At 41.6% G+C, this 17,130-nt stretch overlaps 1 protein-coding gene across 1 annotated transcript in view; it reads right to left on the minus strand.

Annotated features, from left to right (window-relative positions):
- Positions 1-17,130, minus strand: part of DTNBP1 (dystrobrevin binding protein 1) — a 118,467-nt gene that overhangs the window by 43,719 nt on the left and 57,618 nt on the right. The window contains exon 7 of the mRNA XM_047796205.1: positions 14,698-14,720. Coding sequence (XP_047652161.1) covers positions 14,698-14,720 — 23 coding nt within the window. The remainder of the gene's footprint in view (positions 1-14,697; positions 14,721-17,130) is intronic.

Here is a 17,130-nt window from a genome sequence, read left to right on the forward strand (position 1 = left end):
CAAACTAGTAAAGACAAGAAAAAAATTCTCAAGTGAGGGTATGCAAAATAGATAAAGTCACATGTAGGCATAAATCGCTAATCAAAGTGTAAACTGGGATAAACTTTCTTTTTTGGGGGGTGGGGAGGCTGCACCTGAAGCATGCAGAAGTTTCTGGGCCAGGAATCAAACCCACACCACAGCAGCAACCTGAGCCGCGCCAGTGACAAAAGTGACAATGCCAGATCCTTAACCTACTGCACTACAAGGGAACTCTTGGCATAACCTTTCTAAAAATATACACTGAGGACCTTAAAAAATGCAATGCCCTTAGATCATAAAAATGTGATTTTAAGACGTATTTTGGACAATCAAAAAACGGTATTTTTCAAAAATTCATTAAAGATTATTTTTGACTAGTGATTCAATTTTTTTCTTGGTAGTTTTTTGTATTTTCTTTATTGTCTACAATAGGAATGCACTACTTTCATAGTTACTTTAAAAAATAAAGGTTGACTCTCATATTTAAAAGGACTAGGTGTTGTGGTTAATTAAACATGAGCTAAACACGAGTGAAAAAGTGATGAACAAGCTATGGTCTGATCACCATTTCTGGAGGGGACAGTGGTTCCTAACACCATTTTTACAGAAGGTACTGGAAAACTTGCATGTGTCCAGACAAGGTGTCCAGGAGAACAAAGCATCTCTAACAGGACATTATGGGTGCGGGAGAGGGGTTGAGAGAACCAAGACCCTGAAACTTAGGAGAGTAAGGACCATCCAGCAAACTCCAGACCAACAGCCTTAAGAGCTGCCCCACAAGGGGTTCTACATAGGAGAGGATGCCGGATTACGTGACTTAAAACACTGTTCTGAGATACGATTCCAGAAGTACATAGAGCAGACACAAATTCTTTTAACTGTTACACAGAAATCAGTACCTGAAACAGAAGATTCTGCATTTTAAGAAGAGTCAAGGATTTCACATCAGATTCAGGCACAGTGCGGGGAAAGGATCTGGAGGCCTTCACAGGCTCTCAGTCCTGTTTTGAGCCTCAATCCACAACCCCAAATCTGTCCAAATCAGAGGGCTCTTTTCTAGGTTCTACAGCGTCAATCAGCTTGGTTTTGTCTTTTTTTTTTTACACTAGGTTTTTGTTTGTATTCGTATTTTATTTATTTATTTATTTATTTATTTTTTGAGGGCTGCACCCGTGGTATACGGAAGTTCCCAGACTTGGGGTCGAATCAGAGCTGCAGCTGCAGGCCTACACCACTGCCACTGCCACGGCAGATATGACCCTCGTCTGTGACCTACACCACAGTTCATGGCAATACCGGATTCTTAACCCATTGAACGAGGCCAGGGATCAAAACTGCATCCTCATGAATACTAGTCAGGTTCGCTGCTCCTGGGCCACAACAGGAACTCCTATATTGGTCTTTAAATTGGGTAAAACCAAAGGAGAGCTACATGGCAAAACTGGTAAGTAGTTAAAATGGAGCTAGAGATAAAATCTCAATAAGCTACTTGGCTATTAAAGTTTGTAAATGTAAAGTTATCTGGTATAGGATAACTTTATCCGTCATGGTGCACTGGAAACGAACCCGACTAGGAACATGAGGTTGTGGGTTCGATCCCTGGCCTCACTCAGTGGGTTAAGGATCCAGTGTTGCTGTGAGCCGCGGTGTAGATCACAGATACGGCTCAGATCCCGCGTGGCTATGGCTGTGGTGTAGGCCGGCAGCTGTAGCTCCAATTCGACCCCTAACCTGGGAACCTCCATGTGCTGTGGGTGCAGCCCTAAAAAGCAAAAATAAAATAAAATAAAAATAAAAAAAATAAAGTTATCTGGTATACAAACAGAATGGGAGAAAGGGACTGGATATATAAAGAAAACAAGCTACGGAAACAGAAAATTAGTGTCAATTTTATTGTTCATTTTTCAGCACTTCTCAGGAAATTGAGGTGACATGGGAAAAACGCCCTTGGAGTGCAGAAGTTCCTGGGTTTCAATCCCTGCTCAGATGCTCGCTGGCTGGGTGATTTCTTTACCTTCTCTGGGTCTCACTTTTCTCATCTCACACAGCAAATCTCTCTAACTGAGCTACTCTGGTACCAATCATAATACGCAAAGCACATAGCAGCACAGTGTAGATATTTAACAGGTAGTAGTTGCCTTCTTTCCTCTAATTTTTTAAAATTTTATTTATTTGTCTTTTTGCCTTTTCTAGGGCCACTCCTATGGCACATGGAGGTTCCCAGGCTAGGGGTTGAATTGGAGCTATAGCTGCAGGTCTACGCCAGAGCCACAGCAACGCGGGATCCGAGCCATGTCTGCAACCTATACCATGGCTCACGGCAACGCCGGATCCTTAACCCACTGAGTAAGGCCAGGGATCGAACCCGTAACCTCATGGTTCCTAGTCGGATTCGTTAACCACTGAGCCACGATGGGAACTCCTAATTTTTTACAATTTTAATAGAAATAACAGGGCTGTATTAATATGCTTATAATGGTAGAACTGGTATTTTGCTCATTAATTTTACTACATGAAAATAACGAATCCTGAAAAAAAATCCTGATGACAAGTTCATATTTTTGGATACTATTTGTTTTTTGTCACTTTATTGAAATCGCTGTGACAATTCTTACTACAAATATTTTTACTTCCTAGTTATGTTTATTTTTACTTTCTAGTTACGTTTATTTTTAAGTGGAACTGATGAGCTATCACCACAGTAAATTTTTTGACTGTTCAAGTCCCTCTTATTTACAACTTCAGTACTTTTTTCCATACATTTTCAACACTGTGATTAGAGACTCACCAGTGAAGAGCATATCAGTAAGCAGCCTATCCTAATCTTTGTTGCCTGTGCTCACACTTTCAACAATCCTTCCGAAAAAGAGAAAAGTAAATTAAACATCTCAGTATTGTCCCAGTGTTTCTGTAGTTACTTCCTTTATCTTAGGGTAAACACTGTTTTATTCCTCAACTGAGGTCAAATTAATAACCAAATTCAATCTAATTTTATTTATGGAATGGGCATATCTCTATGCCCATATTCATCTGGCTTTCTAATAGGGCTCAGGGAGACACTTGACTTGGCCCTGGAAATCTATAAAAACCACTAGGCAGGGACCAGTCTTCTGAGAAGGTGCAAGCTCCATCAGCTGCTTCAAACAGTTGGAACAGCAGCGCTACAAGACTTCGTAGGTTATTTTCCACCACAAACCTCCAAAAAAAACTGAGATAACATCATGAAGCTCTATGTGAATTCAACAGATAAATCTCTTTTTGAGGCTGACAGGTAAATTTTTCACAGAACTCTCCTTTTTGTGGTGCTGGAATTTAGTTTTTCTGAAAGCTGTAATTTTTGCTGTCAAGTTTATACCATGTTCCAGCAAAAAGGCAATGAAACAGAACAGCTGTATTTATTCATGATACCAAACATACATGATATTCAACACAAAGTTGTCCTGATACATTTCTAAGCAGACTCTATGGCTATAATTATTGTTTACGGAAGAGGAGGATATAATCATTACGAGAAATCACAGAAAGGTAACATTTAAGCATCACAACCCTGATCTCGAGGCTCTACTTCCGTGTCGTTTAATAGCTAAACAAGCTGTTAGGATTATGATGCCTCTCCCATCTAAAACGTCACCTTTGAGCGTTCTGGGTCATGCCACAGGGTGAATCTTTTGACAGGTATCAGAATAAAGAATCTAGTAGGTCTTAAAAATAAACTGTCTTAGAAAAAAAAAACTTATGGGTTACAAATATTTCTGTACTATAGGAGGGAGATATTAACTCTACTTAAACACTGAGTTATAGAATATAAACCAGCTTTTTAATACCTATACATAGAGACATGCAGGAAAAAGAAGAGCAGATACTTTTTAAAAATACTGCCAATATTCACCAACACATCAAGATATTTTTTTTCCAGGAAGTGATTTCTTAAGTAATTAAAAAAAATTAAAACGTAATACCATTTTTACTTTTAGAACCACCACGTTAAGACGGTATAAGTGAAGGAAGAAGGGAAAACATCATTTATTACACATACATTCCCTAAAATATACACATGAAAAATAAATATTAAAGTTCTCACTTCCTCCATTCTTACCAGTTTACTCCTGAACACTTAACACATAATCAACAAAAATGTGGAAAAATCTCAAGTTAGAATTTCGTTCCATGACAATGCTCCAGTGCTGACCATCACTTGTGAATTCTCTGAGCTATCACAATGAATTCCTGCGCTCTCTCTTGGCTTTGGTTAATACCTCTGAGCTTAAAGGGCCTGGAGGCTTTGCTACACTATACACAAGATGGACATGAGAAAGGGAGGAGGAGGAGTGACGTTCCCTTTAAGTCAAGTCGGACTTTACTACGTCATCTCAGAAACAGACGAGTGGGCTCCTACCTAACGGGGCATGATACAGGACCAGTCATAACATGTGCCACCTTAAAGGCATAACACGGAGGTAAAAAAAGGCAGTAATTATTAAAAATTATTCCTCAGTTATCTCCATGGGTAGGATAATAAATTACTCAAGGGAAAAAAAAAAAGCCACCAATTAATTTCTAAGGTATAATTTTTGCAGTAAATCCCACAAGTTCAATATACTTACATACATTCACTACTTATAAAAACGCCACAGAGACATCATAAAACCGTGGCCTCTAGCCAACAGGTGACAGGGCACACCACACCGAGGTTCTGTACAATTGGGAAAATAATACATATGCATTTCAATCTGCAGGAAGCATTATTACACTTTCAAACCCCACTAAGAAAAGCAGCCATTTTAGATGAACCCACACAGCAGCATGGAATGAACTTTAAGTTGACACTGTTCCTGTGTGTGGCTCGCATGTTCAACTATAGTCACTGCTTCCTGGAAAATGAACACACCAGCAGCAAGGGATGCAGAGTTAGTTTTACAGACTTGTGCATCGGAACTGGACTCATTACTCTAAGAGCTGGCACTGCTTTCCTGGTATTTTATATTTAACTTTTAATATAAATGTGCTGCCTCATAAAAAAAATGAGTGCCGAATTTCACCTGATGGATAAGCCACAAAATTATAAAAGCAAAAGGCCTAGATTTCCATGCAACATTTTTCACTTACTTGTTTTAGGTATTAATTTAGTAATTATCTTGGTAAAATAAAGACACGAATAATGCTTTCATAAAATGTACTGCTTGTAGGTTCAAATCACATTGAAATTTAATTTCTGCTTTTTAGTGATCAGTCATCTGCATACCAGGCAAACACTGCAATGTACCCAAGCATGGAGGTAAAAATCCTAAAGAAAAGCAGTGAAGGAAAAACATAAAAAGAAAGTTCCACCTACAGGGATTCCTCTGACTATTTTCGGTGAGTCCTGGAGATGACATGGATGTGAGACCTGAACAAGTGAACAGAAGCTCAGTGCTGGTCAAGTGCAACCTCCAGTTACCAGGCAGCTCCCCTGATGTGCATCTTCTGGGATGGAGAACAAAGGAAGTGAGGCTGAAGCCAGAAGCAGGTTTTTCCAAAGAAATTCTATTAAGCCTGTTAGTTTTCTGCTGATGGCTTAAGCAGACATGTAGCGGAATCTACTGCCTCTATAAAAGCCAAATGCAAGCTCTCAGGGCTCTGGTGTGCAAAGATGTATGCACAGATCTGGGGCCATACCAAGTGGTGCTCAAGGCGGGGGAGGATGAAAATATACCTAAATCCATCTGAATCAGTCATGTGGGCACAAAGACGCATAAGTAACATAGCAAAAGAGAAAAGGAACCTTGCTATCGGAAAGTCATGAAATAAAGGTTAAGAATAGAGTTTGTTTCCTAACACATAAGGTATCTTTAAATTTCCCCCAATTCATTTTTAACATAGCTTTAGCCAAAAGCTTCCTTCAAATTCAGCAACAGTAACCAGTCGCCTGGAATGTGCCATGTATTTTTAATAAGTATCTTAAATCATCACAATTCCAATAGTTACAGATACTTGTCAACAGTCTTTTCCTGTTTCAGAACCGAGCGCTCTGAACCCCACTCCTGGGGTCCCTCTGAATCAGAGCTTCATCCATCAGCCACTCTCACTCCCCTCAGCCTCCTTCCCCTTTTCATACAAAGGCACTCAAACATCTCACAAATGAAAAGGCGTGCCTCCCTTCCACCTGGCCCTCTCCTCTAACCTCTCTTCTCCTTCCCCTCTCCTAAGCCTCGGCTTCTGAAAGCACTGCTCTGCCTCCTCATTCATTCACGTGTTCAGTAAGTACCAACATGCCTGGCACCCAGGGTCATAGCGAGCACGAGGCAGAACCTCCCATCTGTGCCCTGATCCTCCACCGCCGGCCGCGTCCGCCGCCGACCCCACGTGGAAATGAACACCCAGGCCACTGAAATTAGTCCCAATCCATCGTCAATTAGCTTTTGGCTGACAACTTACAGGACCCTTCTCGGACTCCCTTTGACTCTGTCCTCTCCTCCCCACGGCACAGGGACACCGCCTCCTGACATGTCCTCGAAAGGTTCTCCACTGAGTGACAGCACGCTCTCCCTTAGCTCCGCTGCCTCCATCGTAAGGAACAAGCTCTCTTCGTGTGCCCGTCGGGAGAATGCCAGTGCTTCCGAGATTTCTATCCATGGCCACCTGGGCTTTTTTTCTGCCTGCTCTCCATGAGCAAGCGCATCCAAACCCACCTGAGTGCTGGCTACTCCCAACTCCAGCTGACATCTTTATCCTGACGTCCAACGGCCCAGTGGACACTTCTGCCTGTCATGTCTCATAGACACTCCAAATTGAATATGCTCAAGGCAGAATTCGCTCAACAAGAATACCATACTTAGGAATAAATTTAACAAAAGACGTGCGAGACTTGTATACTGACACTAACAAAATACTGCTCAGAAAAATCAAGGAAATTCTAAATAAATGAAGACGCGTTTCATGTTCATGAATTGGAAGACTCAATATCGTTAAAACAGGAATTCTCCCCAAATTGATCTATGAATTCAAAATAATCCCTATCAAATCCCCGGAGTGCCTTTTTTTTTTTTTTTTGTAGAAATAGACAAAACGATCCTAAAATTTATTTTAAAAATGCAAAGCATCTAAAATAGCCAGATTTTTAAAAAGAACCAAGTTGGTGGACTGGCTTACACTTCACAATTTCAAAACTTGTTAGAGGAGCTACAGTGAGCAAGGCAGTGTGGGGCTGGAATAAGGAACAAACCTGAGAGTCCAGAAATAAACTCGTCTTCACATTTATGACCACTGCTTTCCTGCGAAGGTGCCAAAACGATTCAATGGGGGAAAACAGTCCTTTCAAAAAATAGTACTGAGACAAGCGGATATTCAAATTTAAGAAACTTAGACTCTTACGTCACATAAGCACAAAAATTGACTCAAGGTAGATCAGAGTGGGGAAAAAAAAATGGATCAAAGACACTGGTCCTGAGGAGAAACCACAAGCCCCATGCATAGCTCGTGGGGGTGTAAGTGGTACCACTGCTTCAAGAAAACGGTTTGGCGGTTTCTTAAAAAGTTGAATAGTAAACTTATCATGGGATCCAGACACTCCGGTCTTAGCTGTATGCGCAAGAGAAATGAAAACATGTGTTCACACGAAGACTCGCATGTGAACGTCTATAGCGGCACTACTCACAGCAGCCCCGAGGTGGAAGCCATCCAAACGCCCGTCAGAGGCAGAAACGAGAGGCTGTGGGCGATGAAGATGTTCTAAAACTGGGCTGTGATGATGGCTGCACAGCTCTATGCATTTACCAAGAGTCACGGAATTGTGCACCTAACGTGAAAGAAACTTGTGGTATCAAAATCAAACCTCATCAAAACTGTTTTTAAAAAGCATTTCTCTATCGGATACCAAAGAGTTTTGCACTTGTGGGGGGTTACAGGGCACTTGCCTGCAGTCCTTAAGAAACCAACAGTTTTACCTCCTCCCTCCCAAAGTGACAGAATTTGGGAGGCCCCATCATGGCTCAGTGGTTAACAAATCCAACTAGGAACCATGAGGTGGCAGGTTCGATCCCTGGCCTTACTCAGTGGGTTAAGGATGTGGTGTTGCCAGGAGCTGTGGTGTAGGTCGGAGGCACGGCTCGGATCTGGCATTGCTGTGGCTCTGGTGTAGGCCAGCGGCTACAGCTCCGATTTGACCCCTAGCCTGGGAACCTCCATATGCCGTGGGAAGCGGCCCTAGAAAAAGGCAAAAAGACAAAAAGACAAAAAAAAAAAAAAGGACTGAATTCACCATGGTCCTCCTATCCCAAACCTGCTCTTCTGCCTGTCTGACAGCATATCCTGGTAAATGAAAAATCTATCCACCCGCCTGTCCTAGCCAGAATTCCAGCATCCTAGACCCCTCGCAACAATCGTCAAGTTCTTTCTGTTCTTCTACCTACCTAGATCCTTGAATTTGGTCTTTGTCTCCACTGAACCACTGCTTTCCTTCAAAAATGTTTAGTAGTCTCTCAACTAAATCGCTCTTGCTCTAGACCTGCTCTTTTCCAATGTACCTCCTACAGGAGCCCAGAAAACTTGCTCTATGAAGCAAATCAGGTCCTGCTGACCTAATTAAAACTTTTGGGTTCGGCCACCTCTACCCTGTCTCTCTCAGTTACAACAGTGACTGCTAAGCTGTGAACAAAAACGTGTAACATGCACCCCAAATGTGTATATTTATATAACACATACCTCAATTCCTGTACTAGCTGATTACAGAATATACACAAAAATCGAACTTTAAAAACAGGAGGACATCAAACGGAAACAAGTAGGGGTTCCGGTTTTCTTTTGCACTGTTACTGTGCACACCCACGCCTCTTTGGCGACCACTAGCCCCGCGGGAAAAGTCGACACTCCCCTGCAGGACACACAAGGCTGTACAGCATTTGCCCTGCCTACGCCTCCACTCGCTCCCTCTCTACTTCACCCCACACACCATATGCTTCAGCACTAACTAATTATCTGTCCTTCCCTCATTGAACAAGATGTTAAATGTTAACTTGTGTTCTTGAAATAAACATCTCTGCATCTTTGCAATGGTTCTTTCCTCTGCCTGCCATGTCCTCATTATCCTTCCAGCCAGGTTAGTACTCAGCATTCAGATCCAACTCAAATGCCTCTCTCTGTAAAGAGCTGATTACTCCTGCCTTAGTGTGCTTCTTTCTCTTTTAACAGTTTTTACATTCTATTAAAAGTATGTATGTGCCTTTCTATCCTATAAGCTTCGCCACAGTGCTTTAGCTCTTTGAGGACGGGGGACGGTGATGCTCCCCAAGCTGAGCCTCCGCCATCCAGATACTGCCAGATGGCAGCGGAAGTTTAGCCTTACACGTTAGGCTAACTCTTGAACCAACATGTTCCACCCAGGTTCACATCCAGATTTGTAACAGACTATGGCTGCCAAGCCAGCAGCGCGCATAATCCACTCCCGAGAACCAGCCAACAAGTGTGACTCTGAGGCTCTCAGAATTCTCCGACTCAGACTTCTTTTTCACTCACGTTTAGCCATGATCATCCCTGGCAACGGCTCCACCTCAAAGATCTCAAACTGAAATCCTTTCTTTGACCAAAGACCCACGTCCACCACTCAGGTGTTTTCACCTTTAGGGCGCGCGCCATCCCCAGTACCTCCTATCGTGCTTATTTTACTGGTCTAGTCAGGCCTCTCCTTTCCAGCCTGAATTCCATGGCCACTCAATTCAATCACGATCATTAGCATCCAAGACTACCCTGCTCTGCGGATCTCATCAATACACACGCTCTTCAACTCCCAGCTGTGTGTTAACCAAAGCCTATTTGTTTTGGTTTTGATTTCTATTTCTGAGCACAGCCTCGCAAATTCAGACTGCCTTTCCTTGTACTCAGGTTCTTTTTCCCGTCTTACCTGTCATCCTTTCCTCCTCCAAGGTCTCAGAGGAAGAGAGGTCCCCGGATCCTCTCCAAGGATAACCTATCTGGATTTTTTTTTGCTTCTTCTCTATATCTTCAAATTTTACCTTTTCCCCGACCCTGATTCTGTCTCAAGTGGCCTGCCCTTTCGTTCATGCAAGAATAGTAAGTTTATGTCACCTTTATTTCCTAGTTTCTCACATACTTCTGATTTGCAACCTGGTTTCTCTCTTTATAAATAGCTCTTTCAGGCCACCATTTATCTATTCACCATCAAATCGAACGCCACTTCCCCTTTCTGCTCGGCATCTTTGCATTACTTACATCGCTGATGACCCCTTCTCCTTTAAACTTGCTCCTCTCTGGACGTGCTCATCCCTCAACTGTCTTGGTCTTCCCCTGGTTCTGATGACCACCGTGGCTCTGCCCCCTTCACTGGCTCCAGTTTCCAGAGCTAAGCCTTAAATGAGATCACCCTGTATCAGGCTGGCCTTAGCTACCCTGCCCCACATGTTCTCATGGTGATTCACGTGTATGACAGGGCTAACTCCTACATCCTGGCAGGTTTTCGCACTGTCAGTCACCTTTCTGACATGGTTTGGGAAATTTACATTAAGGAGGAGGTTACAATGGATATCCTCTTATATGATACAACCAGATCCCTTGCTGGTCATTTAATTTTTTAAAAAGTGGTTAATATTCCATTAAAAATATGCATACACTTTAAAATATGACCATAATTTTATTCTTTTTTTTTTTTTGTCTTTTTATCTTTTAGGGCCTCACCGTCGTCATATGGAGGTTCCCAGGCTAGGGGTCGAATGGGAGGTGTAGCCGCCGGCCTACGCCACAGCCACAGCAACTCGGGATCTGAGCTGAGTCTGCAAGCTACACCACAGCTCACGGCAATGCCCACTGCACGAGGGTGCTCAACCCACCCAGCAAGGTCAGGGATTGAACCGGCATCCTCATGGATGCTACCAGTTGGGTTTGTTAACCACTGAGCCACAATGGGAACTCTTTTTTTTTTTTCCTCCCCATGAATTCTTTCATTATAGGTCTACTGATTGAAAATCCTTGTATAAGCCACCCATACTGCACTGGATAGAACTTCCAGCCTATTTTTATTTATTTTATTTTATTTTATTTTTGTCTTTTTGTCTTTTTGTTGTTGTTGTTGTTGTTGTTGTTGTTGCTATTTCTTGGGCCACTCCCGCGGCATATGGAGGTTCCCAGGCTAGGGGTTGAATTGGAGCTGTAGCTACCAGCCTACGCCAGGGCCACAGCAACGCGGGATCCGAGCCGAGTCTGCAATCTACACCACAGCTCACGGCAACGCTGGATCATTAACCCACAGAGCAAGGCCAGGGACCCGCAACCTCATGGTTCCTAGTCGGATTCGTTAACCACTGCGCCACGACGGGAACTTCTCCAGCCTATTTTTAAAAGCAGAGCAGGAATTTAAGATGTGTGAAACAATCTGTGCACAGAATCTTTTTATTATTCCCCCCCCATTTTTCCTAATTCCTAATTATACCTTTTGCCGCAATTTTTAAAAGCTATTTACCTATATTAAGTCTTCCAAAGCAGTCAAATTAATTTTCTTACAAATGGTTCTCCTTAACACTAAGGTTTTATCATTTTATCTGATATTTAATTAAATTGCATACTGCAGTAATAAGCGTAAATGAATTTGGGAACGAACAATTCACTCTGGGTAGAAATAAAAGTGTTTGGCTGCACTGGCAAGTAGCCTATCAGCTTCAAGCGTTCAGCAGGATGCGGTATCAACTTTGCAGAGAGAATGGAGAATGACGGTTGATGTGGGGAGGCACTTCAGTGGAGGTAAAAGAGCAAGCTCGCACATTAAGTCACATGCAAGTCGGGAGTGCTAAGGAGCTGAGGGCAACGAGCAACCTAGATCTTCTCGCCCCTAGTTCCTGTTTCAGTGGCACAATATTTCTAGACTTAGACTTAAGAGAGATTAAGATTTGTACATGAAATGACAACCTATTTTAAATATTAAAGTGGAAAAATGATGAATAATCCCTAAGTAACAAATGTCTATTGGTGGCCAATTTTCTGTGTCTTTAAAGGAGCGTGAAGAACTTACTTACTCCACCTGTAGCGACAATAATGGGATTCCTTTCCCATTGAATATAAAAAATTAAGACTTTTAAGATGCCAGCCCCCTTTTTTACATAATATTCAAGTGATCATTACTAAACAGTTTAAAGAAATACAGTATTTGGAGGAACAGAGAAAATCTTAGGGCTGCCAATATTTTAAAAAAACAAATAAGTTTCAATAATACTGTAGAGATTTGCTCTCTGTTTCGCAAGTGAAAGGTAAGCTCGTTAACCTTAATGGGGTAGGGAAGGAAGAATCGAAAATTCATATCCTACTGATCTATGTTACTAAACGAGGGTTACTAAATTTGTCTTTCTGTCCTCGAAAGTTAGTTTTACGCCAACTTAGCCAAGAGCTTCTAAATACTACTACAAGTTAAATAAAATAATTGGAGGAAATAATCCTTTTTGTTTTTCTGCAACCTATAAAGGAAAATGCAAAGGCAAAAACAATATTCAAAAAATAAATTCTGGAAGTTCCCCTCATGGCTCAGTGATTAACAAACCCAACTAGTATCCATGAGGACGTGGGTTTGATCCCAGGCCTAGTGCAGTGAGTTAAGGATCCGGCGTGGTGGTGAGAAGTGGTGTAGGTCACAGATGCGACTTGGATCCCGTGTTGCTGTGGCTGTGGCCAGCAGCTACAGCTCTGATTCGACCCCTAGCCTGGGAACCTCCATATACTGTGGGTTCCGCCCTGAAAAAAAAAGAAAAAGAAAAAAGAAAAAAGAAAAAATAAGAAATTCTTAGGGTCTATTTGAATTTTTTTCTCCACTCATGTCTTAGAAGAGCAGTTACATTTCTTTTCTTATTATATGCTACTCATGCTTTTGAAACATTAGGAAATACTCAAGAGGAAAGAATTTTTAATGACTATCAGTGCTTTAAAAAAAATAGATATGATACAATAATCAATTCAGGGTTTGTTCAAATTGGGAGCTTTAATTGGCCTGTGGGTGGGTTGTACATAATTAGGGTTGTGTATATAAACAAGATATTTCAACATAAATTGAATTGTTCTATCAAGTGGTATGTAACACTGTTTAACCTTTTCCAAACTGTTGGTCTTTTCTTCTTCTGTAAATACTGTCATACGAGAAAAAAAAAAAAAGGAACGCCTCAGTACTGAGATGCTAGCAAAGTTGACATTTTGCATAATCTGTGACCCTGCCTGTCTTTTAATATTAACTTGATTTTCTTCTCCTAACGTGATATAAGAAGATGCTAGTAGACTGAAAGGAAGAATGAGAGGGAAAGGAATACTTTATGAGAATGTAAGATCTTATTTTAAATGACTGATGAAAAATAATGTCCATGAATTGTGGTTCACAAACTGATTAAGAACAATGGCGGCCATGATCAGATAATACATCACAGGATCACTTAACATTGCCCTCAACAAACTGGCCATGAACTTCATCATTTACTATAACTGTAATCAGTCAAACAGAAATCCAGCCAAAACAAGTCTATTCAATGATAGCTGCAGTAGAAACAAGCCTTTATACCTTTTACCTTGAGGGTTAGTTGTTTTCCCTAAAATATGCAAACAGGTCATACACATAAGCAATTCAACTGTAAATAATATACTGGAAAATCTTTAACCAGTAACTCTAAAAGCCAATATTAGTTTATATATATACATAATAAGTAATACTTCAAAGTCCTCTTGGTTACTGAAATTCTTTCAGAATAGTGGTTTCATTACTTTATCGCTAATGATAATTGAAAAGTGGCAAATTGGAAGGGCTTTGAGCTGCTGGAAAGTTTGCGGTCTTTCCCTTTTTTTTTTTTTTTTTGTCTTTTTCGGGCTGCACCCACGTCACATGGAGTTTCCCAAGCTAGAGGTTGAATCGGAGCTGTAGCTGCCTGCCTACGTCACAGCCACAGCAACACGGGATCCGAGCCTCATCTGCAACCTATACCACAGCTCACGGCAACACCAGATCCTTAACCCAGGGATTGAACCTGAGTCCTCCTGGATGCTGGTCAGATTCGTTTCCGCTGAGCCACGACAGGAACTCCGACCTTCCCCATTTTTTTTTTTTTACTAGTTTTCTCCAACAGGAGTCAATACTGGCCAAGAATTATACTTCAGGGCCCACCTGCAAGGGTTCCCTTTATTAAAAAGCAATGCTGGGCACCCTTAATATCTCAGGGCGCAGTTCATCAAAGCTTCTAATTTTACAGTTGGAAACTGAGCCTAAAAAAGGTAGAGACCTATCCAAAGTTACAAGATGCTGGCAGTGCAGGACCCAGCCCCGAACACCTCTCAGGAGGTTCAGGTGATGGCTGAGTCAACCACAGGGACACATCTCTACCTTTATCACCACGGCTTCTCCATGTGGCTCAGGCTGCACAGCAGGAACCAGAATCTCCTTAAACTACGATTCTCAACAACCTCAAAGTGAGCACTATGCCATCCTAACAGATTATTTACAACAGTCATTAGCAGAAACTCTCACTTGGTACATGTGTTACAGCTAAAAAAGACTATCAAAACCACTTGTGATCAAATAAAATTTATAAAAATGGTATTAAGCAAACTTATTTTTTGATATAAATTGTCTGATTTAAAGAAAAAGGAATGCATTCTTTCATCAAGAGAGAACATGTGATATCAATTAACTCATCTACTTTAAAAGTGAAGAATTCAACACAAAATTACCTTTGAAGGTTTCAAGTTCCTTCCTGTAGGAAAAAAAAAAAGAAAATATGAATTTATTAATCTATACCCAATGGAAACTGCTCTTAGTTTAAAACTTTATGTACTTTAAATGCTGAGAGTATTTCTGGATGCTCACACATCAATTACACTTTACTGAAATAACCAATACAATTAACCTAGAGCTGTTTTCAGTTTTTCTATTACCCCTATTAATTGCTCAAAAAAAACGCTACGAAAATTTAAACATAGAGCACTTTTTTTTTCTTTTTCTTTTTTTGCTTTTTAGGACCACACCTGCCGTATATGGAAGTTCCCAGGCTAGGGTTTGGGACCAGGGCCACGTTTGCAACCTACACCACAGCTCAGATCCTTAACCCACTGAGCAAGCCAGGGATTGAACCCACATCCTCATGGATGCTAGTCAGGCTTGTTACTGCTGAGCCACAATGGCAAATTTCAACATAGAGCATTTTTTTTTTGTCTTTTTGTTGTTGTTGTTGTTGTTGTTGTTCAACATAGAGCATTTTAATGCTAGCTATGAACCATCTACCATACAGAAGAATCAGTTTATAAAAGTACTTAGTTTTCCCTCTATTGATAAATATTAATAGATGTTTAAGCTCTTTAAGATTAAAAATCATCCAGAATAGGGGCAGTTATTTCCCCTCTGAAATGAAAGGGGAAAGCATATGTCAAAGGAACTGAAGTCCATAGATCATCCTGACACAAAAGGGCCAAGCCTCCAGGAAACCCTCTGGTTTGTCATTTTGTCAGTGTCAATTAAGGATTCTGAAACACAAAGTTTCCTGGGGAAATGGACAACCAGGGAAAAAAGATGAACAATCATAAAACAAAACATTTTCAACAAAGAAGTCCAACGCAAGTTTTTTCCAGGTTTTCCTTCATCATTCTGTATGGCATTTGTCTCACTACCAGTACTAATTAAAAGTAACTTTTAGGAGGCAAACTGATTTGTAAAAGTTTGTTATCCTGCTCAAAACATGAGACGTTTATCTTATTTGCATGCTAGGTTTTACTAAACATCTAGAGCTATTTTGGATTCTCAAATCCGGATTCCACATTGCTAGTTACAATAACCCTCACCTTCCAAAGCAGTCACTCAATGAACAGCTGGCCAGGGGAACTGGAAAGCTGCCCACTGAAAGGCCAAGCAGGTAATACTCCTGCAACAGCCAAGTGAAGGTTCTTAAATCAGAGAGTCATCTCACTCCTTATTTTCCAAAAATGATATTGCTATGGCATCAGAGTTCATTAACTAAGAAAAATGTTATTTGCAATCCTATCTTTAAAAAAAAAAGTGCAGTTGTTTCCCTTCAGCCAACAGTCCAACTTCATTCTTAAAAGATTAGGTACAGGAGTTCCCGTCGTGGCGCAGTGGTTAACGAATCCGACTAGGAACCATGAGGTTGCGGGTTCCGTCCCTGCCCTTGCTCAGTGGGTTAACGATCCGGCGTTGCCGTGAGCTGTGGTGTAGGTCGCAGATGTGGCTCGGATCCCGCGTTGCTGTGGCTCTGGCGTAGGCTGGCAGCTACAGCTCCGATTCGACCCCTAGCCTGGGAAACTCCATATGCCACGGGAGAGGCCCAAGAAATGGCAAAAAGACCAGGAAAGAAAAAAAAAAAAAGATTAGGTACAAAGTAAACACACCTAAAACCTACTATATACTCAGGAATGCGATGAAAGCTGAAACGGGCCTAAGAGCAAGGCAACTTGCATCCTAAGAGAGTATCTAAGGGACACCTTTGATTTACTTCTCACTCGGACCCTCACATGAGCATTCCCCTAAGGCCACTGATGGGTGGAAAAGACGATGGAACAGTCAGTTCAATATTTGAACGAGTAAATTCTTTTTCTCTGATGACAATCTTTAGAGAGTCTGCTTTTCCTCTTTTAAAATATGCTGCAGTGAGCAAAGTGTCAAAAAGGCACCTCCTGGGAGTTCCCGTCAGTAGCTCAGTGGTTAATGAATCCGACCAGGAACCATGAGGTTTCAGGTTCGATCCCTGGCCTTGCTCAGTGGGTTAAGGATCCATCATTGCCATGAGCTGTGGTGTAGGTCACGACACGGCTCGGATCCCATGTTGCTGGGGCTCTGGTGTAGGCCAGTGGCTAGAGCTTCAATTAGACCCCTAGCCTGGGAACCTCCATATGCCATGGGAAGAGGACCTAGAAAAGGCAAAAAGACAAAAAAAAAAAAAAAAAGGCACCTCCTGTTTTAAAAAAGCAAAACATGGAGTAAAGATTTCACAGACCCTGCCCCTACCCCCAGTACCACCAGACATTAGGCAAAGCATCTAGTGTCTACTTTATTAGTAAGTAATTGCCCAACTGAGGGAAGCTCTCATCTGGAGTTACTGTGCCCACCTTCCAACCTTCTGGCTACATCGTCAAAGTGAGGGGAAGCCGCCATGA

This window comes from Phacochoerus africanus, chromosome 9 (genome assembly GCF_016906955.1).
Source record: "Phacochoerus africanus isolate WHEZ1 chromosome 9, ROS_Pafr_v1, whole genome shotgun sequence".
Classification (NCBI taxonomy): domain Eukaryota; kingdom Metazoa; phylum Chordata; class Mammalia; order Artiodactyla; family Suidae; genus Phacochoerus; species Phacochoerus africanus.